We start from the raw sequence: 24,426 nt of genomic DNA on the forward strand, positions 1-24,426 counted from the left end.
GAACTGACATTATTAGCATATGTCAGTCTTGGTTTTGCTCATTACGCACAAGAGGGGGGTTAATTTAAACAGCCCTGATTTCTCCTCTCGCCACCCATCCCTAAACAGAAAGGTGTTTTGATTTCCCCCTTTATAAGCGGAGGCATATTTCCTAATCCCTCAGTTTTGGTGTGATCCAATTTTGTATTAATAACCCCACAGCAAACTCAAGATAGGATGAATTCAAAGGGTTAGTTTTTTAGCACATTCTCAAATGCGGGAGGGAGGGTCACAATGTAGCCCCCTTTGCATTCATACAATAAAAGAAGGGTAGAGAAAAGAAAGATTTACAGGGCAAAGTCCACAGGGAAAATAATTATTGTTTCACATGGGTCCACAGTCCAGAATCAACATCCAATGAGGTATTCCTTCACATAGATCAGCAGGTTGAAAACTGACGCTGTATAATTCACTTTTCTGATGGAGTTGACTTCACATGATGAGATAGGCATGCAAAGATGAATCAGTCTTGTAGGCAATGATACAGGAGTTCCAGTAGTAAAAGTGTAAATGGGACCAGATATTCAATCTGGACAGAGCCCCTTTTCTATGAGGCTGTTTGTAGATGGTAAATGGCAGACTAAGTTCTGCAGTTCCATAAGGCAACATTACTGGTTCCACAAGCTAGGTCCAAGCCACATGACTCTCACCTCTCCACAACGGCTTTGACAAAGGGAGTCCCTTTGTCTGGGTCCCTGAGATTGTTAAATGTTCCAACCATTAAGTCTTGAAAGGAAGGTTGAGTGTTCTTTGTCCTGGCAGGTGAATAGGCTACAGTTGACCAGTTTGGCTTATGAAATGTAGATTGCCTTTGTGTAGTTCTCTTTGAATTTGGTCTCTGCAGCCCACAGTGGGTCATCAGTGTCTCTTCAGAGATAGCCAGGTGCAAGTTTCCGCGATAGTGCCATGGGACACAGACAGGCATAGCTTCAGCCATTTTAAAATGTCTTTGTCCAGTTTTTAAATTTTTAGAAATATCCATGAGAATATCTATATCTATATATAAAATGTCCAGCATGAGGCCTTAGTCCCCTCACAATCTCATCTCTGCATCAGAAATTTGTGGGTTCAAGTTCTACTCGTCTGACTTGAGCATAAAATCTTGACTCATGCTGCCAATGCATACTGAGGGAGTGCTGCACTGTTGGAAATATTGTCTTTTCAATGAGACATTAAACCAAGGCCCCTTCTGCTCTCTCAGGTGGATGTAAAAGATCCCATGGCACTACCACTCAAAGAACAGCAGGTGTCCTGGCCAATATTTACTCCTTAACTAATGTTACTAAAACAGATGATATGGTCATTATCACATTGCTGTTTATGGGAGCTTGCTGTTTGCAAATTGGCTGCTGTATTTCCTACAACAATTGAAAAAGTATTTGCTGCACTTCAAAAGTATTAATTTGCAGCAAAGTGCTTTGGATATTCTGATGTTATGGAAGGTGTTAAAGAAATGCAAGTTCCTTCTTTATAGGCATATGTTTGCATATACAAGATGGAGACAAGAGGGAAGAATATTTCAAAGTTATTAATCTGGGTATCGAGTGGCACTATTGTTAAGGAAAGTCTAACTATATATATATATATATTTAGCATTGCTTAAAACATCTTTCTCTCACTACAAAGGCTTAGCTTAATAACTGGGTTTGCATACAATATACAGGGAGAATAAAGCTTAATTGCATATAATTAACATGTGGTTTTGGAAGTCTACATTTATATTTAGGGATGTCATGTCTTTGGAAGTAATGTTAATTACAGTCATGTAATTATTTGGTACATAATACTTAGCTATTTATCCTTCACTCATCGCATATAGTTCTTGTATGTATCTTCATGTAAATTTGACCTCATTAAATTACAAATTATTCTCCTGGGGAAATGAAATACATTGTAACAACCTGTGATTCTGCAAATTGCCAAGGAAATGTTCATAATAAAAGCATCAAAGTTATTGTTAAATATTCAATTTCTAAATTTTCATTTAAAAATGTAACTTTACTGATTAATAAACAGCATTGCATATTCACTTTATTTCAATTTTTCTGAAGGCCTGCACCCAATAAAAGAACCAATCTCTCTGTCTCTCTATTCCATTTGCCATCTGCACATTTCTGTTAAATGTTCCATTTGTAGAATTGTACTGTCTTAATGCCATGTCACATATTAATTCCTTCATTACTGTCAGGTACCAGGAGGGCAGAGGAAATGTTTCAGGGATGTCCTCAAAGCCTCCCTGAAAAAGATGCAACATTCCCACTGATTTGTGGGAATCTCTCGCTCGAGACCACCCAAACTGAGAAGAAGGTGATTGAAGGAAAGGGAAATAAAGGACCACGAGAGCAGAAATAAAAACAGAAAATGCTGGAAAAACTTAGCAGGATCAACAGTATCTGTGGAGAGAGAAATAGAGTTAATGTTTTGAGTCCGTATGACTCTCCTTCAGACTATGAGAGCAGGGCAGGCACATGAAATCAGGGATTCTGCTAATATGGAGGATGAACACCAACACAGGCTGTTTGGGCGGAATGTCCCATTTCTGTGCTGTAATTTTATTATTAATTTTGCATATCATTGTATATTATGCAGTGAGTTGTTATGATCTGGAATATGCTGCCTGAAAGGGTAGTGGAAGCAGATTCAATAGAAACTTTCAAAGGAAAATTAGATAAATACTTTTTTTTATTATTTCACAAAGTGGACATCACTGGCTAGGCCAGCATTTATTGCCTATCCCTAATTGCCCTTGAGAAGGTGAAGGTGAGCCACCTTCTTGAACCGCTGCAGTCCATGTGGTGTAGGTACACCCGCAGTGCTGTTAGGAAGGGTGTCCCAGGATTTTGACCCAATGACAGTGAAGAAGCAGTGATATATTTCCAAGTCAGGATGGTGTGTGATTTGGAAGATGTTCTGCTGCCCTTGTCCTTCTAGGTAGTAGAGGTTGTGGATTTGGAAGGTGCTATCGAAGGAGGCTTGGTGAGTTGCTGCAGTGCATTTTGTAGATGGTATGCAATGCTGCCACTGTATGTTGATGGTTGATGGAGTGAATGTTTAAGTTGGTGAATGGGATGCCAATCAAGCAGGCTGCTTTGTCCTGGATGGTGTTGACCTTCATAAGAGTTGTTGGAGCTGCACTCATCCAGGCAAGTGGAGAGTATTCCATCGCACTCCTGACTTGTGTCTTGTAGATAGTGGACAGGCTTTGGGGAGTCAGGGGGTAAGTTATTCGCTGCAGAAGGGGAAAAATTGGTAGGGTTATGGGGAAAGAGCAGGGGTAGATGGAACTGATTGAATAGCTCTTTCAAATACCTGGCACAGGAATGAATGAACTCCTTCTGTGTCCTTGGCCCCCTCCTATTTTTTATTTCAAACTGCCATTCAGCAATATCATCCAAAAACACAATGCCAATTTCCACAGTGTTGACACCTAACTCCACTTCACCACCACCTCTCTTGACTCCCCCACTGTTGCTAAATTAACAGACTGCTTGTCCAACAACCAATACTGGATGAGAAGAATTTTCCTCAAAATAACCATTGACAAGATCAAAGCCATTGTCTTCAGTCCCTGCTACATATTCTGTCCCCTATCAATTGCATCCCTCTCCCTGGCAACTGTCTGAGGCTGAACCAGACTGTTTGCAACTTTGGCATCATATTTGACCCTGAGATGAGCTTCTGATGACGCATCTGCATTGACATCAAAACCACCTATTTCCTCCTGCATAATATCACCCAACTTTGCCTTTGTCTCAGCTCATTTGCTGCTGAAACCCTCATCCATACCTCTGTCATCTCTAGACTTAACTATTCTAGTGCACATCTGGCCAGCCTCCCAGGTTCTACACTCTGTAAACTTGAGGTCATCTAAAACTCTCTTGCCCATACCCAAGCTCACACCAAAATTCCATTCATCCATTACCTCTATGTTTGCTGATCTACACTGGCTCCCGGTTCAGCAGCACCTTGATTTTAAAATTCTCATCCATGGTTTTGTCCCTCACTATCTCTGTAATTTTCTCCAGCCCCACAACCCTCTGAGATCTCTGCGATCCTCCAACTCTGGCTTCTTGAGCATCCCTATGACAATCACTCCATCCATCATTGCCAAATGCACCTTTGACCTTTTTGGGCCCTGAGCTCTGGAATTCCCTCCCTAAACCTCTCTACCTCTCCTCTTTCAAAACTTTCTTTAAAACCTATCTTTTTGACCAAGCTATTGGTCATTTGCCCTAATATTTCTCTGCTATAATATTGTTTGATAATGCTGGTGAGAAGCGCCTTGGGATGATTGTTAAAGATCTTAATGCTGCATAAATACAACTTGTTGTAATAAAATTCTATGAGAGATAAACATAGGCCAGTTATTGGATTGGACCTTTCTTCTACCCCCCTGAGTTAAAATTCCATGATTTCATTGCCTGGTCCCTGCTTTTTGATTCCTACAATGGTGTGTGTGTGTGTGTGTGGGAATGGGTGGAGCTAAACTAGCGGAAATAAGGGCTGGAGGATGATTTCCGTTTCCGACTACAGTTCTAGTGAAGGAGTGGGTAGTGCAGCCAGGTAGGTGCGTGCAGTGATCAGGTTGGGTGATTGACAGCTCTCGGGACTGACAGTGACTCGGTGGCAGACAGAGCGGGGTTCCCGTCTGGGGCGGCTTTCCGCTAACACTCTTATTGCAAATTAAAGGATCAACAGCCCAGCTTGTGCCTATTATTGCAAAAATTGGAAGAAAGGTCAATTGAGCATTTGAGAGCCGTCCCATCGATCACTAAGCATAGCGAGGGGAGGATTTGGGTTGTGTTGGTGAGGGGTGTGCCCCTCTAATCGCTTCATGGTGCATGAGCTCAGGTGCTTCTTACTGTTACACTGAGTAAGTGATTCCACCATCACTTTCCTCAGTTGAATATTGCAAGTGCTGCGTTTCAGTGTGTGCCTAATTGCCTATTGCTTAAACTGGGTGTGTTAGTGACAGAGTTCGGCTGTATTCATTAGTAGTAACGCATGCATTGTAATAATAGGCGCATGTGTAGTGAGGCAATGTTATTCTGTTCTACCCTTGTGAAAGTGGCTTTGTTTTCCATTTTAAAAATTGCTTCCTTGGTTTATTTGCCAGATACTGCAGTGATGTAATATTGCTTTGAGCTGTCTCATTTGGTTAGAAAGTTATCATTGTAGTGGAAAATGGCAACAGTGTTTTCTGTTTATGTCTCTCTTTCTCCTCTCTTCTCTTCCCCCCCCTCCCCCCGCATGTTGTTGATTAAATAAATTGTAGTTGTAGAGAGAGCTCCTCTTAGGAATCCTGCTACTGTCTTAATTCAGGCTGGCGTTAGCAGCCAAGCTGTTGCAGGTTGATGTTCTGAAGCTTACGAATTAACATATGAAGTGCCAGGAGCTTTGGGTCGCCATGCATTCCTTGGGGTGTCTTGATTGACTTCAGTGCAGTTCTTATGTTGGCAGGCATCTTTCTGCTGGTAGGTGTTGTTCCAGTTTAAAAGCAGCTGTCAAATGCTCTAACAACCAATAACTGCTATTTATATACTACCTTTAATGTAGTAATGTCCTGAGGTGCTTCACAGGATTGTTATAAGGTAATGGGACTGGAAGCCAAAAGCTTGGTTAAAGAGGGAGGTTTTAAGGAGTGTCTTAAAGGAGGAAAGTTGAGAGTTAAAGTTTGGGGAGGAGGGTGGTGGGGGAATTTCAGAGCTAAGAGAAGCCTAGACCACACTATGAGCTACTGCTATAGTGATTAAAGTTAGGGATGCTTAAGTCAGAGTTGGAGAAGCACTGAGATTTCTAAAGGTTATAGGTTTGGAAAAGGTTACAGAGGGCATGGGAAGATGTGAAAACAAAGATGAGAATTTTAAAGTCAAGGTGTTGCTTAACTAGGAGACAGTGTGGGTCAATAAGTACAGGGGGTAATGGGTGAACAGGACTTGGTATGAATAAGCACTCGGGCTTCAGAGTTTTTCATTTCCATCCCTCCTTTGAGGCCCTGTCCCTTCTCTTCTATCCAAGTGAGCTTTTAGTCTTCCTTATCTTAAACATCTGACAGCCAGTTGTTGGAGGAGAACAGAAGTTGATCTTTACTGTGTTTTAGATTCAATCATGGTGAAAGATTACAAATGTATAGCTCCTAACTCTACAAACCATCACCAGTGTCAATAAGTGTACCTTTATACTTTTGGTGAAACAAAAATCAATAAATGAAGGGATGACAGCCCCTGGTGGGGCATTGTAACAACAATCAAAATGTCAAAGGAAACTTAATAAATTGAACCAAAATATCATTCCTGGGGGTGGTGATGCACCGCAGTGTCTCTTTATATGTGCTCAAGTATTCATCTAATGAATGTTCTCCACCTGTATATCTTTAATTATCCAATTAACACAACACACCAGTGGTTTTTTAGTTAGTTTTCTGGGTTTGTACCCAGATCTGTAACTCAATTTAGTTTTAAGAGTATTGACCTGCAGTGGAGTTATTTGCACTATAGCTGGGATGTATCTGTTATCTAGCTTTTCTTGTTATGATTTTATGATTTTCAGCTGTTTAGGTATGGCTAGTCCCAGGACAGGTAACGGTTGGACAGATGACTATTTGCTTTTGTTGCTGTCCTGAAGTCTCCTGTATTTCTGTTTTGTATCCAATAAAGGGAAATATTCTGTTTGAAAGGTGTTTAAAATGTAGCAGAAGTTGAGTGAAAGCAACACTTCCTGGCCCCCAACCAGAGCTCAGCAGTTTCCAGCAATTCAAACATGAAGGGATCTGTTCTTCCCTATCGAATCTGATGTCGGCTGATTCCTGGCTAAAGGAGTCAGTCCCCTTATTAATGAGAGGGGGGCTTCATCGGCAGGGAGAGTTGAATCTGTGTCTCCGTGCTGTTACACTGGGGTATGGTTCTGTGAGTGTAGTCTTTATTCCAGAACCTTGTCTGATGGTTGTTCTTGCTGTCAGTCTGAGCAGTGACCATTGGTTCACTGTGTGAAATGGCCTAGCATTCTATTCAGTATCAGACCTCTACAAATCTACATGTATTACAGCAGTTTGAGTGCTCACCCCTCTCAGGGCAGCTGGGGATGGGCAATAAAGGCAGGATTTGCCAACAATGACCATATTGCCAGAATGAAATAGGTAAAACTAAAACAAGGAGGGTGTGTATTACAGCCCATTAGATAATTGAGACATCATGGAGTCAACCTTGGGGCAACTACAGATGATAGGCTTGACACCTGCTTTTCATGCCACTGTGCCCATAACTAAAGATAATTCTGTTTATGCTCCAACTAGAGAAGTAATCCACCTCTATAAATGTTAGCTGTGGCTCAGTGAGAAGCTCTCTGGCTTGAGTCAGGAGGTCGTGGGTTAAAGCCTTTTTCCACAGATTGGTGCAAGGTCTACCCATAACTTACTATCTTTGTGCATAGTTTGGTCAGTAGAAGCTAATAATGCAGGAGGATCATCTTCCCACAAAATGGCTGCTCTCTGGTCACCTCTAATCTGTTGTTCGAAAGCAGTAGCTCACAGTGTGGTCTGTGAGGGTGCTCCAGGTGATCCAGGGCTGGTCTAAAATACAAGTTGCTGATGCTCAAGGCCATGGCTGAGGTAATGAGAGAACAGGCTAGAACTCTCCTTCCTGCCACTCCGTGTGATGTGGTACAACCAGACTGGTTCCTGCATGTGTGGCAGGCATGGTCATTAGAATGAGCGACAATAAACTGTATTTATAAAACGACATTAATTGTTAACATGTACAACTGCAAGATCTGATTTTCAACACTTGGGTTTGAAAACCAAGAGGAGAAACCAGCTGAATGTGGAAACAGATCAGACTGAAGCTCTCTAGCTTGGAATTAGACATCATCTTGTTGGTGTTTCGTCAAAAGCAGTGTCATTCTACCTATTAGTTGTGGTTTTTTTGCAGTTGGAAGCAAAAATGGGATGAGTAGGACTGGCAGGTGGTCCACAGGGTCTCTTGCTCCACCTAAGTGGTCCATAGATGAAAACATTTGAGAACCACTGTTCTAAAGCAACAAATGGGAGTTAATAGGAGAGACTGAGATGTTTCAACCTCTGCCCTTTGATCAGCTTAGAGACATCTTAATGATGCTGGCACATTGCTCCTGACCAATGATTTGGGTATCTTAAGTTGGGGAGTTTTTGTCCAAGCCTTCCAGCCTAATTGGATTTGGTGCTATTGTGTTAAGAAGGTGTACATCATCCTTTCTGAGCCCCATGCAATGACTACAATATTATTTTCCTTAATACATGGTGACCTGTAGAAAATAGTGCCACTCCGGCAAAGGTTAAATGCCCAGAAAGTTCTTAGTTTGACAATGACTAAAATGAGATGTGCCTGCTCAGCTAGAATTGGTGCCAGATTTTTTATTCATTTACAGGATGTGGTTGCTGTTGGCTAGGCCAACATTTATTGTCCATCCCTAATTACTCTTGAGAAGGTGGTGGTGAGCTGCCTTCTTGAATGGCTGCAGTCCCTGTGGTATAGGTACACCCACAGTGCTGTTAGGGAGGGAGTTCCAGGATTTTGACCCAGCAACAATGAAGCAACGGCAACGTATTTCCAAGTCAGGATGGTGAATGGCTTGGAGGGGAACTTCCAGGTGGTGGTGTTCCCATGTGTCCTTCTAGATGGTAGTGGTCATGGGTTTGGAAGGTGCTGCCTAAGGATACTTGGTGAGTTTCTGCAGTGCATCTTGCAGATGGTACACACTGCTGCCACTGTGCATTGATGGTTGAGGAGTGAATGTTTCTGGATGTGGTGCCAATCAAGCGGGCTGCTTTGTCCTGGATGGTTTCAAGCTTCTTGAGTGTTGTTGGAGCTGCACTCATCCAGGCAAGTGGAGAATATTCCATCACACTCCTGACTTGTGCCTTGTAGATGGTGGACAGGCTTTGGGAGGTCAGGAGGTGAGTTACTTGCCCCAGGATTCCTAGCCTCTGACCTCCTCTTGTAGCCACAGTATTTATATAGCTAGTGCAGTTTCTGGTTAGTGATAACCCCAGGATATTGATAGTGGGGGAGTCGGTGATGGTAATGCCATAGTGGAGTGCCACAAGGATCAGTGCTGGGGCTTCAGTTATTTACAATATATATTGATGACTTGGATGAGGGGAGTGAATGTACTATTGCCAAGTTTGCAGATGACATAAAAATAGGTGGGAAGGCAAGTGGTGAGGATGACACAAGGAGTCTACAAATGGATATAGACAGGTTAAGTGAGTGGGCAAAAACTTGGCAGATGGAATATAATGAGGGAAAATATGAGGTTATGCACTTTGGCAGGAAAAATAGAGAAGCTGAACATTATTTAAATAGAGAAATACTGCAGAAAGCTGCAGCACAGAGGGATTTGGGAGTCCTTGTGCATGAATCACAAAAATCTAACATATAAGTTCAACAGGTAATAGTTTAGGCAAATGGAATGTTGGCCTTTATTTCAAAGGGAATGGAGCATAAAAATAGGGAAGTCTTGCTAAAACTATACAAGGTGCTAGCTAGACCACACCTACAATACTGCAAACAATTTTGGTCCCTTTATCTAACGAGAGGTATACTAGCTTTGGAGGCAGTCCAGAGAAGGCTCACTAGGTGGAGGGATTTTCTTATGAAGAGAGGTTGAGTAGTATGGGCCTGTATTCATTGGAGTTTAGAAGAATGAGAGGCGACCTTATTGAAACATATAAGATTCTTAGGGGCTTGACAGGAGTTGAGGATTATCAGATCAGCCATGATCTCATTGAATGGTGGAGCAGACTCGATGGGCTGAATGGCCTACTTCTGCTCCTACGTCTTATGGTTTTATTGAATGTCAAGGGGCGATGGTTAGATTCTCTCTTGCTGGAGATGGTCATTGCCTGACACTTGTGTGGCGTGAATCTTACTTGCTATTTGTCAGCCAAGCCTGGATATTGTCCAGGTCTTGCTGCATTTCAACATGCATTGCTTCAGTATCTGAGGAGTCGTGAATGGTGCTGAACATTGTGCAAACATCAGGGAACATCCCCACTTCTGATCTTATGATGGAAGGAAGGTCATTGATGAAACAGCTGAAGATGGTTGGGCCAAGGACACTATCCTGAGGAACTCCTGCAGTGATGTCCTGGAATTGAGATGATTGACCTCCAACAGCCACAACCATGTTCCTTTGTGTTAGGTATGACTCCAACTAGTGGAGAGTTTTCCACCTGATTTCCATTAACTCCAGTTTTGCTAGGGCTCCTTGATGCCACACTCGGTCAAATGCTGCCTTGATGTCAACGGCAGTCACTCTCACCTCATCTCTGAAGCTCAACTCTTTTGACCATGTTTGAACTAGTGAGGTCAGGAGCTGAGTGACCTTGGTGGAACCCAAACTCAGTGAGCAAGTTATTGCTAAGCAAGTGCTGCTTGATAGCACTGTTGATTACCCCTTCCGTCACTACTGATGATGGAGAGTAGATTGATGGGGCTGTAATTGGCCAGGTTGGATTTGTCCTTTTTGCATACACGCAGCTGGGTAGATGCCAGTGTTGTAGCTGTACTGGAACAGCTTGGCTAGGGGTGTGGCAAGTTCTAGAGCACAAGTCTTCAGTACTATTGCCAGAATATTGTCAAAGGCTTTGGGCTCTGTAGTATCCAGTGCCTTCAGCTGTTTCTTGATATCACGTGGAGTGAATCAAATTGTCTGAAGACTGGCATCTGTGATGCTGGGGACCTCTGGAGGGTGCTGAGATAAATCATCCACTCAGCACTTCTGGCTGAAGATTGTCGCGAATGCTTCAGCCTTATCTTTTGCATTGATGTTTAATTGTCCACCACCATTCACGACTGGATGTGGCAGGACTGTAGAGCTTAGATCTGATCTGTTGGTTGTGTAATCGCTTAGCCCTGTCTATCACTTGCTGCTTATGCTGTCTGGCATGCAAGTAGCCCTATGTTGTAGCTTCACCAGGTTGACATCTTTTTAGGTATGTCTGGTGCTGCTCTTGCCATGCCCTCCTGCGCACTCCATTGAACCAGGGTTGATCCTCTGGCTTGGTAATGGTAGAGTGGAGGATATGCCGGGCCATGAGGTTACAGAATGTGTTTGAGTACAATTTTGCTGCTGATGGCCCACAGCACCTCATGATTACCCAGTCTTGAGTTACTAGATCTGTTTGAAATCTATCCCATTTAGCACAGTGGTAGTACCACACAACATGATTGAGGATATCCTCAATGTGAAGACGGGCGTTTGTCTCCACAATGGCTATGCAGTGGTCTCTCCTACCAATACTGTCATGGACAGATGCATCTGCAGCAAGCAGGTTGATGAGGATGAAATCAAGTGTGTTTTTCCCTGTTGTTAGTTCCCTCACCACCTGCCGCAGACCCTGTCTAGCAACTGTGTACTTTAGGACTCAGACAGCTCAGCCTGTGGTGGTGGTACCGAGCCACTCTTGGTGATGGACATTGAAGTCCCCACCCAGAGTACATTCTGTGCCCTTGCCACCCTCAGTGCTTCCTCCAAGTGGTGTTCAACATGGAGTACTGATTCATCAGCTGTCGGGGGGATACATGGTAATCAGCAGGAGGTTTACTTGCCCATGTTTGACCTGATGCCACGAGACTTCATGGGGGCCAGAGTCGATGTTGAGGACATATTGGGACTTTAGAAATTGAATTTACCATGACACTTCTCCCTGCAGATCTTGGACGGACAGCAAACTACCTACTCCATTGCCTGAAATTAAACGTGCAAATATCAACAGTGACTAAACCAAGAATTCTGATCCAAGCTTATGTTTGCTGATTTTACAGAATCTCTCAGCACAGATGGAGGCCATTCAGCCCCTTATGCCTGTGTTCGGCCTTTGAAAGAGCTATCCAATTGGGCTCACTCCCCTGCTTTTTTTGCTTCTGTTATTGGGTATGTGACACTTACGTCAGGTGTAATATATCCAGAAATGTGCCTCACATTGATGTGTTGTCCAGCACAAACTTTAAATACTGAGTTCTGGGGGTCTGAAAGCAAAAACAGAAAATGCTGGAAATACTCAGCAAGTCAGGTAGCATCATTGGAGAGAGAAACAGTTAATGTTTCATATTAATTTTGACAATTGGTCTGTTTTGCTCAGCAGTTGAATATTGGATCTTGCAGCAATTAAACCTCATGGCCAGAAAGGGGGGAAAAGAAGGCACCAACATTTTTATATAGCACCATTCACATGCTCCAGACATCCCAAAGTATCTTGCAGCCAATGAACTGTAGTAGTAGTTAATAGTAATTGCTAATTAATTACTGTAATTAGTGGTCACTGATGTAGGAAACAGTGGCCAATTTGAGTACAGCAAGTTCCCACAAACAGTAATGCGTTAATGATCGGGTAATATGTGTTTTTAATGTTGGTTGAGGGCTAGGGATAAATATTAGCCAAAGAATATGGGGCATTCTCAATTGCTACTGTTCCGATAGTGCTATCATATGAGTGGCACTCGCCCACCTCCCTGAGCTGCGCTGGAGTGTTGGCCTGAATTGTGTGGTTAGGTCTCTAGAGTGGGACTTGAACTTCTGACTAAGGTGAGAGTGCTACCAGTGACATAAGGATTTGTACCAAGTTATGCAGTGGCCCTTGGCAGCAGAATAATACTGTGCGTTATGCAATACACAGACTCTTCCAAGGTGGCACAATGGGCTGATGCCCTGCTGTACTGTAAGATTCTGTGATACATTGGTTAACCCTGTATCCTCTGGTGTTGTGTTGCCATGAGGAGATCTGTTGGCTTTTCAGCTATTGATGTTTCCCCTTTTTATTTGACAGGGGCACTTTGGAGTGATGGATGATATGGAACCGCCCACTGAAGACACTGTGAGTTACTTGGAGTCTGAGGACTACATGTTTCTTGAATCAGAGCATTCAAGCAAAGTTCTGGATGGACTCAACAGCCTGCGACTGAACAACGCATTCTGCGATGTTATTCTGTGTTGCGACGGTCAAGAGTTCCCATGTCACCGCATCGTGCTTGCCTCCTTCAGTTCCTACTTCAGGGTCATGTTTTCCACAGATCTGGTCGAGTCCCGGCAGGAGCGTGTGGCGATAAATGGTGTCGAGCCGCAGATGGTGGGACTGTTGGTGGCGTATTCCTACACGGCCCACGTGCTCATTACGAGAGCCAACGTCCAGGCCCTGCTGGCAGCTGCCAACCTGTTGGACATCATGCCTGTGCGGGAAGCCTGCTGCAAGTTCATGGAGCGGCAGATGGATGAAACAAACTGTGTGGGCATCCACTGCTTCGCTGAGGCCCACTCCTGTGTGGAGCTGCAGGCCAAGAGTCTGAACTATATCCTGCAGCATTTCAACGTGGTTTACATGCAGGAGGAGTTCCTCTCGCTCTCGGCAGAGAAGCTGACAGAAATCATCGCCAGTGATGACCTGAGCATCCCCTCGGAGGAGATGGTCTTCGAGGCTGTCGTCCTCTGGTTGGAAAAGGATCACTCAAGAAAACAGAACTTTGAGAAAGTAAGGGTATCCTTGAAGTTCTACTCCCTTCATGTAGTGACCTGATTGAGATGTTTATAACTTACAGTGCTTGGGGGGAGTTTGATAGAAGTGGCGGTTAGTGGGGAGGGGGTGGTCTATAACGAGGGAGTGTGAATGCGAGATTTCATGGAAAAAGATTTGGGACCGAAAGAGAAACATTTTCCCTACACTGGAGTGCACTCAACATCCTCATAAACCTGGAGTCGGTGATTGAAACAGAGACCAGGTCAACATTTAAGTACAGGTTTGCAAAGTAATGTATTGCCTTTGTGGAGGATAAACACCATCACAGATTGAAGGTTCAAATGGCTTGTTTCAGGATTATTTCCATGCAATTTAACTCTAAGGAGTAAATGACACTAGCAATTTAATATAGAATATTACAGCAGATAAGGAGGCCCATCCAGTTTGTCCCAGCTTTCTTGAAGAGCAGTCCACTCACCTCTTTCCTTATCTCTGCAATTTCTTTTCTCCCAGGTATTCCTGAATGAATTGTTTGTAGATTAACTTCCAACAGGAGCAGCTAATTGAACCTGCTTTGCCTAGTTCTGTTTTTATTTTATGAATCTCTCTGTCCTCAGATCTCTGCATTCCTCCAACTCTGCAGTTTTAATCACTCCGCCTTTGGCCGCTGTGCCTTCAGTTGCTGGGCCCCAAGCTCTGGAATTCCTACCCTAAACCCCTCTACCCATCGCTCCTTAAATCTACTTGTGACCAATCTTTCAGTCACCTGATACTTTCTCTGTCAAAAATTAATATGCCTTGTGATGTTTTGCTATGTTAAACGTACTATATAAATGCAAGTTGTTTATAACTATTTTATAAATCTCTATCAAATTACCTGAAGTGACTAGATCCTGGATTTTTGAGCCTCTGAGCATCCACATTTTTTTTCAAGCTGGGAATCATTCTTATGACTGGTGTCATGATGATGTGACTTGTGCATGAATGATATTAATCTGTAATTTCATCGGCTGATCAAACATATACATTGAACTGTTTAAAATAGACTTCCAAAAAGTAAGAAAAGATGCTGGCTGCACAAGTCTCCTGACATCTGGTATTGCAAGTTGACCAGTTTCTGGAAAGTTCCATATGTGAATTATAACAGTGAATTCTCACGAGTCTTTTACTGGTATCTGTGGCTGCAGCATATTTTTCTCCATGGTGATCTTGAAGCTCCATATATAACTGCGATTGCCAGAGACAATTTATTTTTTAAAAACATTCTTTTCCAGAAGTTGATGATTTTTGCACCTGAGGCTCCTTTCGATGGCAATTCACTAGCTGTTCTGGATTTTTAATAGGACCAGAGATGGGGCCGCCTTTTGGGAGAAGAGAGCTCATTAGTGTATAACTAGCAGCTTTTCCAGACTCCTGTTTCAACAGCTTTCATGCAGTAATGAAAGAGATCCGAAAAAATGGTCATTCCTGTTAGGAATCCATTTCTTGTGCATGTGTGCATGTGTTACACTACCGGACTAAAAATTGTATGCTAACCTGTTTTTGCAACATTTTTTGAAAGTTTCATTTCATAATTAGTCATTCTGAGTTTACTGAAAGAAGCCTGGTTAAAGTCTCTTTTGTTCTGGATCTAACAGTAGCAAAGGTAAACAATTGGCTATTTTTTTTGGTGAGTGAATTAAACATTTACACTTATGGAGTGACCTGTGAAGTAGTGTGACTATAGAGAAACTGCGCACTCCTCCCACCCTGGTTGTAACACTCCAGTCACATGACCTCTCTTCCCAATGTGATTTCAGAAGGCATTTGTTCAGCTAATGTCCGAACAGATTGTGTGGCTATTGTCCCATGGCCTATAATGTCCCAGCCATTAGCTCCTGAATGATATAGGAAAACATATTTTCATATATCTATTGTTCAGGTAGACTTTGTCTCACTTGAGGTAGCCTTATAGAAATATAAATGTGAGGTCCAGTCCAGTTTCACCAAACATTATGAAATGGTTCTTGTCATCAGGTGGGAAATTCCATGAGGATGTCATGGCATGTCTGAATTGTAATTCACATTGGAACTTGCTAGAAAATGATTAACTTGCAATACCAGACAACAGGTGACTTGTGGCAGCCATCTTCAGTCAGTATCTTTTCTTCCTTTTTAAGTCCCTTTTAATATGTTTGATCAACTGATGAAATTACAGATCATTCATGCACAAGTCACATCATTGTTACACTGGTTATAATGTACTTCCTTGCCTCTTCAACATGAATATCTGCACCTACAAACACTTGGGATTGCTTAGTATAAATCTTAGTACGATTCCAAGATTCTCTTGCGTTTATTTATTTGCGTTCTGTTTCTGTCCTTGCATTATTTTCCTTCCACAAATGCGCTCTAGTCAGTGTGCTTCCATGGTGCAAGTGACTTGATGCTGTGTGCCCACGGTCTCACTGGTGCAGATGGGAAGGTAGAACAGTGTCTGATGCTGGTGGGGGCTGCGATCGTCGGTGAATCCAAGTCAATCTCAGGATTTTGGAATTGAAATGGATATGGTTCTCGGACCAGTAATTATTCAGACCACCCATTTGAAATTTGAGTCCCACCAGTCTGTTGTTTCCTCTTGTGGAAATCAATGGACATGTGATTTACTAAATTTAAGTAATTTTATCCACAATCCATTGAGATCTGCTGATCTAGCTGACTCTTCAGAGGTGGCTCTGAAACCTCTCTCAACCTGTTGCAACAGATTCTACCACTTTCTGATTAACATTGAGTAGGGTCACTGAATCATTGAAGGATACCATCCAGCCCATTGTTCCTGAGCATGGTCAGAGGAATGTTTTGATCTATTGCTCTCAAACTGGGACTGGGGGAGAATTCTGTGCGCTTTTGGCAAGGGTGTATTTTATTTATATAGAAAACTGCAGTCACTTTTATTTAAATCCTTTCAGATATTAGAACACATTCGTCTGCCCTTAATTAGTCCTTATTACATCCACGACATTGTAGAGTCACTGAATGTCATCCAGGAATCTCTTCCTTGCCAGCGATTGATTTCCGAAGCAAAGGACTACCTCTTGTTACAAGATAGACGTGGGGAACTCTACAGCTCCAGGACCCGTCCTCGCAGATCAACAGGTGAGTGCGGCAGCAACCAGGCTGTTACTTTGCACACAGCAAACTCTCAAACAGCAATGTGTTGATGGCCAGATAATCTGTTTCTGTGATGTGGGGCGAGCTCCTCTTTGAAATAGTGCCACGGGACTTTTTTTACACCCACCTGAGAGAGCAGACCTTGGTTTAACATCTCCTGAAAGACGGCACTCCCTCAGTAATGCATTAGGAATGTCAGCCTGGATGATGTGACTGAGTGGGACTTGTACCTGTGACCCTCTATCCCAGAAGGTATTATAGGGAATGCGAGAAAATGTAATCTTCAGTTGGTCCGAGGTAAACTGTTTAAGTTGTCAAATCAGCATCTCATTAATACTAACAAAGCAGCATATACTTCTGACCAATTAACTCATTGTTAGATACATAAATTTGGTTGAATTTGCAATATGAAAATTGCCCAGGTATGTCATAGATCATAAGAAATGGGAGTGGGATTATTAGGCCATTCGGCCCCTTGAACCTGTTCTGCCATTCAATAATATCATGGCTGATCTGATTGTGGCCTCAACACTTTGCTGCTGACCCCACCCATAACCCTTGACTCTCTTGTAGACCAAAAATCTGATTAACTCAGCCTTGAATATATTCAATGACCCAGCTGCCATTGTGTTCTCTGCAAGAGAATTCCAAAGACTAATGACCCTCAGAAGAAATTCCTCCTCATTGCTGTATTAAATGGGCGACCCTTTATTTTGAAGCTCTGCCATTTCCCCCCACAAGGGGATATCTCGGCATCTACCCTTTCAAGCCCCCTTAGAATCTTATCTTTCAATAAGATCACCCCTCATTCTTCTGAACTCTAATGAGTATTGGCCCAACCTGCTCAACCTTTCCTCTGAAGACAACACCTTCATCCCAGGAATCTGACTAAAATAGCTTTCCCTGCGCCGCTTCCAATGCGAGTATATCCCTGCTTAAGGACACCAGAACTGTATGTTGTACGCAGTACTCTAGGTGTCATCTCGCCATGCCATGTACGGTTGTATCAAGACTTAGCTACTTTTATACTCCATGCTCCTTGCAATAAAGGTCAACATTTCATTTGTCTTCCTAATTACTTGCTGTGCCTGCATGCTAACTTTGTGTACAAGGACACCCAAATCCCTCTTCTGCAGAATTCTGCAGTGTCTGGCCATTCAAATAATATACTGCCTTTCTATTCTTGCTGCTGAAGTGGACTACCTCGCATTTTCCTATGTTATACTCCATCTGTCAAATTTTTGCCTACTTGCTTAACCTATCTATGAACCCTTTGCAGACTTTGTATCCTTCTCACAACTTACTTTCCTACCTATCTTTTGTATCATCAGAAAATTTGGCTACAATACAGTTGGACTGTTCACCCAAGTCATTATAGTTGAAGCCCCAGCGCTGATCCCTGTGGCACTGCACTCATTACTGTTTGTCATCTTGAGAATTTCCGACTCTGTTAGCTAATCCTCTATGCATGAGTTCTTAACTTGTGCAGTAACCTTTTATGTGGCATCTTATTGAATGCCTTTTGGAAATTTAATATGCTGTATCTACTGGTCCCCCTTTATCTACCTTGCTCTTTACAACCTTGAACACTAATTTGTGTCTCACTTTTCTTTTTCACAAAACCATGTTGACTCTGCCTGATAACATTATGATTTTCTAAATGTCCTGCTACTAACCTCCTTAATTGATTCTGGTATTTTTTGTGATGTTAGACCAGCTGGCCTATAGTTTCCTGCTTTTTGTCTCCTTTCTGTTTTGAACACAGGTGTTATATTTGTGGATTTTGAATCCTTTCCATAATCTAGGGAGTTTTGGAAGATTACAGCCAATACATCCACTATCACTGCAGCTATTACTTTTAAGACCCTAGGATGTGGGTCATCAGACCTAGCAGACTTGTCAGCCTTTAGTCCCATTAGTTTTCCTAGGACTGTCTCTAATAATTATGATTATTTTAGGTTCCTCTCTCCCTTTTCCCCCCCCCTGCTTTTTTACTATTTTGGGGCGCTTTTTGTGTCTTCCGTTTTAAAGCGGATACAAAATGCTTGTGCGAAGTCTCTGCTGGTTCCTTGTTTCCCATTATTAATTACCCAGCCTCATCCTCTTAAGAAAGCAACACTTACTTTAGCCAGTCTTTCCTTTTTATATACTTGTAGAAGCTTTTATTGTCTGTTTTTATATTTCTTGCTTTTTTAAGTAATCTTTTGGGAAAATTTTAGAAACCAGCAATCTTTTGGGCTACCACTAATATTTTCAGTATTTTGCATCTATTCTTTCAATTTGATGTCATCCTTGCTTCCTTCGCTAGGAAAAGATTGGTGTATCCTTCTCATGGTCTTTTTTTCCTCAACAGAATATATCTTGGAAAGAAGATATGAAGTATCTCCTTAAATGTCTACAACTGTTTCTCTACTGTTTTACCTTTTAACATATTTTCCCAGTCCACTTTAGCCAACTGTCTTCAGACCCTTGCATTACCTTCAGTTTAAGTTACTAATTTCAGATCCACATTTCTCACTCAGTTTGAATGTGAAATTCATCATGTTATGATCACTCTAGAGGATCCTTTACTGAGATCACTTATTAATCCTGTCTTATTACCAGGCCTAAAATAGCCTGTTCCCTGGTTGGTTCCAGAACATATTCTCAAACTGTCCTGAATACACTCTGAAATCATCCTCCAGGCTACCTTTGCCACTCTGATTTGCCCAATCTGTATGAAGATTAAAATCATCCTCATTGCAGTATCTTTCTTATAAGCCCCCACTATATCTTGATTTTATACCCCGTCCTACACTGTAGCTACTGACAGGGGGGCCTATAAACCACTCCCACCATTCCCCTCTATCATTTGCTATTTCTTAACTCCACCCAAATTGATTCTAGATTTTCATCCTCTGAATAAGATAACTTTCACCACTGGACTGAGCTCATCCTTTATTAACTGAGCTGCCCCACCTCCTTTTCATTTCTTCCCACCTTTCTGACATGTCAAATATTCCTGAACATTCAGCTCCCAGCTGTGGTCATTTTGCAACCTCTTCTCTGTAATGGCTGTCATATCATATTCATTTACTCTATTTGTGTTATCATTTCACCCATTTTATGAATGTTGCATGCCTTAATAGCCTTTCATTCTTTTTTTTTTAACCATTTTCCCCTACTTTGACCTCTTTGTGCACTCTTACACTTGTACGCTTTAACTTGTCCTGTCCAACAAAAAAAAAAGGGACACACCCAATTATTGTCCCATCTGTCTACTCTCAATCATTAGTGGCTGCGGGATCTTTTACATCTTCCAGAGGGGGCAGACAGGACCACAGCCTAATGTCTCATCCAAAAGACAGCACCTCCAACATTGCAGCACTTGCTCAGTGCTGCACTGAGAATGTTAACCTAGAATTTGTGCTCGAGTCTCAGGAGTGGAAGCTGAACCCACAGCCTTATGACTCGAACGTGGGAGTGCTACCCACTGAGCCAAGGCTGACATGCAGGTATTGATGCTGGGATATTGCAAACAAAAACCACGAGAATGCATTTTCCCCGTCCTGAGATGATTATTTAGACAGAGCTGAGTTACTAACAAAAGTTTTGATTTCCCCTTTTTTTAAGATTCATTCTTGAGAACTTTCCCGTATCTAAAGAATGTTACCACCTCCTTCCTCAAATTTCCCCACCCCTGTATTTTGACCTCTTTTATTTTATATAGAGCTCCATTCCAGTGCAAAGAGCTTAAAATACAGAACAAATTCTGCTCAGCAGAATCATGCCGCTCCCTCTGAGGGTCATTGTCCAGTTTGAATAATGGTTTCGGTAGAGGGAGTGCAACTCGAGACCTGTGGGATTGAGCCTGCCCATACCAAAACTAAATTGTAAGCTCATGGGTATTGGTGCAAACTTTACAACCCACTGCCCTTCAATGGAGAGTCGAGCTGTAAGGCGGTAAAAGTGCACCCAGTTGGATCAGTCCTTTTTAAAATAGCTTTATCCAGCTCAGATGCACTTGGCAACATTGTCTGAATTATACAGGGGCTTCACCTGGATTCTGTGTGGCACCTCTCCTACAAGATTAGTCTGCGGAACTTGTCCTGTAGCCTGTTTTTATGGAGTGGACTGTAATACTTGTGCAGTGTGGGGAGAAGGTTGCTGACAATGTCAGCTGTTAATGTATACTCCTCATATCCGTTGCTTTCTCTTTCCCCACTCTTACTCCACACCCCCTCTGCTTTGACCGTGGACCTATCATGGTATATATGGATAAACCTCAGTGAAACAGAATATAACCAACCATGGTTCAGTGGGTAGCACTCTACCTCAAGGTTATAAGGGTGTGTGTTTTAAGTCGCATTCCAGAGACCTGTACACACAAACTAATCTGACATGAAGTGCAGTACCGTGGGAATGCTGCAGTGTCAGAGGTGCTGCCTTTCAGATGAGGCATTAACCTGAAGTCCCCTGTGCCCTTGGGTGGATGTAAATGATCCCATGGCACAATTTTGAAGAAGAACAACAGAGGAGTTCCCCTGGTATCCGGACCAATATTTGTCTGCCAACCAACATCACTAACACAGATTATTGGGTCACTTTATTTTTGTGGGAACTTGCTCTTTCTATGCCCAAATTAGCTGCCATGTTTCCTGCATCACAACAGTGAGTACACTTCAAAAATATTCCATTGGCTGTGAAATGTTTCAGGACATCCTGAGGTCGTGAAAGGTGCAATAGAAATGCAAGCCTTTCTTTTATACTAGTTATAGGTGATATAGCTTTTAAGTTTTTAAGAATGGTGCTGGCCATTTTCTGTTCCAGGTACAACTGAGGTGATAATTGCGGTTGGAGGGGAAGATGATAAAGTGGTTCTCCGCAGTGTGGAAAGCTTTGATCCCATTGGCCGACAGTGGAAGTGCCTTGCCTATTTGCCCTTTGCTGTTAGTAAACATGGGCTTGTCGCTTCAGGTATGGCTGACATGGACCTTTAATCGCAGTCACACTTAATTTGACTGAACATTTTCTATTTCACAGTGAGTTTTGAATGTTTTTTCTTGGAGGTTTTGCAGCACCTTTTGTAATGGAAGTGATGCCCTCCACAATTTTTTATATAGATATGGGGTCAAGAACAGTGAATGGGTTGCATAGGATGTACAACACAGAAACAGGCCATTTGGCCCAACTAGTCTGTGGTGTTTATGCTCCACTTGAGCTGCATCCCATTTTTTCTGATCTAAATCCACCATTGTAACTATCTATACCCTTCTCCCTCATTTGCTGGACTAGCATCCCCTTAAATACATCCGTACTCTGTTTCAACCACTCTGTGCTCATGAGTTCCACATTCTCACCATTCTTTGGGTGAACAAAGTTTCTTCTGAATTCCTATTGGATTTCTTGGCAACTATCTTGTATTGATGGCCTCTATTATACTCTTTCCCCCATGAGGAAATATTCTCTCTCTCTTCACTTTATCAAAACTTTTCATAATTTCAAAGACCTTTATTAGGTGACCCCTCGGCCTTTTTTCGAAGGGAAAGAGACCCAGCCTGTTGATCCTATGTATACCCATGCATTTATACTAGCATCCTTGTAACATCTTCTCTGCACCATCTCCAGTGCCTTTTTGTAATATGGTGACCAGAACTGTATGCAGTACTCTAGGTGTAGTCTAACTTAAGGTTGTACATGTTTAGAATAACTTCCCTGCTTTTGATTCTGTCCCTCTAGAAATAAAGCAGCGCTTGGGTGTTTTTTGTTTTTTTTCTTGTGGCCTTGTACCACAGGTTAACTGTGGTTAGTTGTTGGTGTATGTGACCTCAGAGACCCCTTCATTCCTGTACTCCACCTAAACTTGCACCTTCCAAGTAACAAGTGACCTCCCTATTCTTCCTACCAGTTGTACTATCTATACTTACCTAGGTTGAACTTAATTTGTCATTTATTTATTTATTTTTTATTCATTTACATGATTTGGGCGTTGCTGGCTAGGCCAGTGTTTATTGCCCATCCCTAATTGCTTTAGAGAAGGTGGTGGTGAGCTGCCTTCTTGAACCATTGCAGTCCCTGTGGTGTAGGTACACCCACAGTGCTGTTAGGGAGGGAATTCCAGGAGTTTCCAGCAACAGTGAAGGAACGGCAATATATTTCCAAGTCAGGATGGTGAGTGGTTTGGAGGGTAACTTCCAGGTGGTGGTGTTCCCATGTGTCTGCTGCCCTTGTCCTTCTAGATGGTAGCAGTCATGGGTTTGGAAGGTGCTGCTGAAGGAGCCTTGGTGAGTTTCTGCAGTGCTTCTTGTAGATGGTACACACTGCTACCACTGTTCGTCGGTGGTGGAGGGAATGAATGTTTGTGGAAGGTGTGCCAATCAAGCAGGCTTTGTCCTGAATGGTGTCAAGCTTCAAGTATTTTTGGAGCTGCACTCATCCAGGCAAGTGGGGAGTATTAGACTCAGAGGTCTACAGCACAGAAGAAGGCCTTTCGGCCGATCGAGTCTGTGCCAGTCAAACAAGTACTATTCTAATCCCATTTTCCAGCACTAGGCCCATAACCTTGTATGCCATGGCATCGCAAGTGCACATCCATATACTTCTTAAATGTTATGAGGGTTTCTACCTCTACCACCCTTTCAGGCAGTGAGTTCCAGATTCCCATCACCCTCTGGGTGAAAAAATTCTTCCTCTCATCCCCTCTAAACCTCCTGCCCCTTACCTTAAATCTATGCCCCCTGGTTATTGATCCCTCCACCAAGGGGAAAAGTTCCTTCCTGTCTACCCTATCTATGCCCCTCATAATTTTATACGCCTCAATCATGTCCCCCCTCAATCTCCTCTGCTCCAAGGAAAATAATCCCAGTCCATCGAATTTCTCCTCATAACTAAAACTCTCCAGCCCAAGCAACATCCTGGTAAATCTCCTCTGCACTCTCTCTAGTGCAATCACATCCTTCCTATAATGCGGGTTCCAGGACTGCACGCAATACTCTAGCTGTGGTCTAACCAGCGTTTTATACAGTTCCAGCATAACCTCCCTGCTCTTGTATTCTATCCCTCGGCTAATAAAGGTAAGTATCCCATATGCCTTCTTAATCACCTTATCTACCTGCCCTGCTAAGGGACCGGTGGACATGCACACCAAGGTCCCTCTGATCCTCGGTACTTCCCAGGGTCCTACCATTCGTCGTGTATTCCTGTGTCTTGTTTGTCCTGCCCCAGTGCATCACCTTAAACTTATCCAGATTTAATTCCATTTGCCACTGATCAGCCCATCTGACCAGCCTGCCTATATCCTCCTGTAATCTAAGGCTATCCTCCTCACTATTTACCACCCCACCAATTTTTGTGTCATCCACAATCTGGATCCAATTTGCCAAATTGCTTTGGATGCCATGGGCTCTTACCTCCATTATCAGACTCCCATGCGGGACCTTATCAAAAGCCTTGCTGAAGTCCAAGTAGACTATATCAAATGCATTGCCATCATCTACACACCTGGTTACCTCTTTAAAAAATTCAAATTGGTCAGACATGACCTCCCCTTAACAAAACTATGCTGACTGTCCTTGATTAACCCCTGCCTCCCCAAGTGTAGATTGATTCTGTCCCTCAGAATTGCTTCCAATAGTTTCCCCACCACTGAGGTTAGACTGACTGGCCTGTAGTTCCCTGGTTTATCCCTTCTTGAATAACGGTACCATGTTGGCTGTCCTCCAGTCCTCTGGCACCTCTCCTGTGGCCAGAAAGGTATTGAAAATTGCCAGCGC

General features: G+C 42.8%; 1 protein-coding gene across 1 annotated transcript in view; it reads left to right on the top strand.

Moving 5' to 3' along the window:
• The first annotated feature begins 5,152 nt into the window (after nt 1-5,152).
• LOC144690919 (kelch-like protein 24) overlaps nt 5,153-24,426 on the top strand; it is a 31,994-nt gene continuing 12,720 nt past the window's right edge. Inside the window, exons 1-4 of the mRNA XM_078558823.1 lie at nt 5,153-5,513; nt 12,842-13,540; nt 16,474-16,660; nt 21,485-21,631. Coding sequence (XP_078414949.1) covers nt 5,490-5,513; nt 12,842-13,540; nt 16,474-16,660; nt 21,485-21,631 — 1,057 coding nt within the window. The 5' untranslated portion in view covers nt 5,153-5,489. The remainder of the gene's footprint in view (nt 5,514-12,841; nt 13,541-16,473; nt 16,661-21,484; nt 21,632-24,426) is intronic.

The sequence above is a fragment of the Cetorhinus maximus genome, chromosome 15 (genome assembly GCF_964194155.1).
Source record: "Cetorhinus maximus chromosome 15, sCetMax3.hap1.1, whole genome shotgun sequence".
Taxonomy (NCBI): domain Eukaryota; kingdom Metazoa; phylum Chordata; class Chondrichthyes; order Lamniformes; family Cetorhinidae; genus Cetorhinus; species Cetorhinus maximus.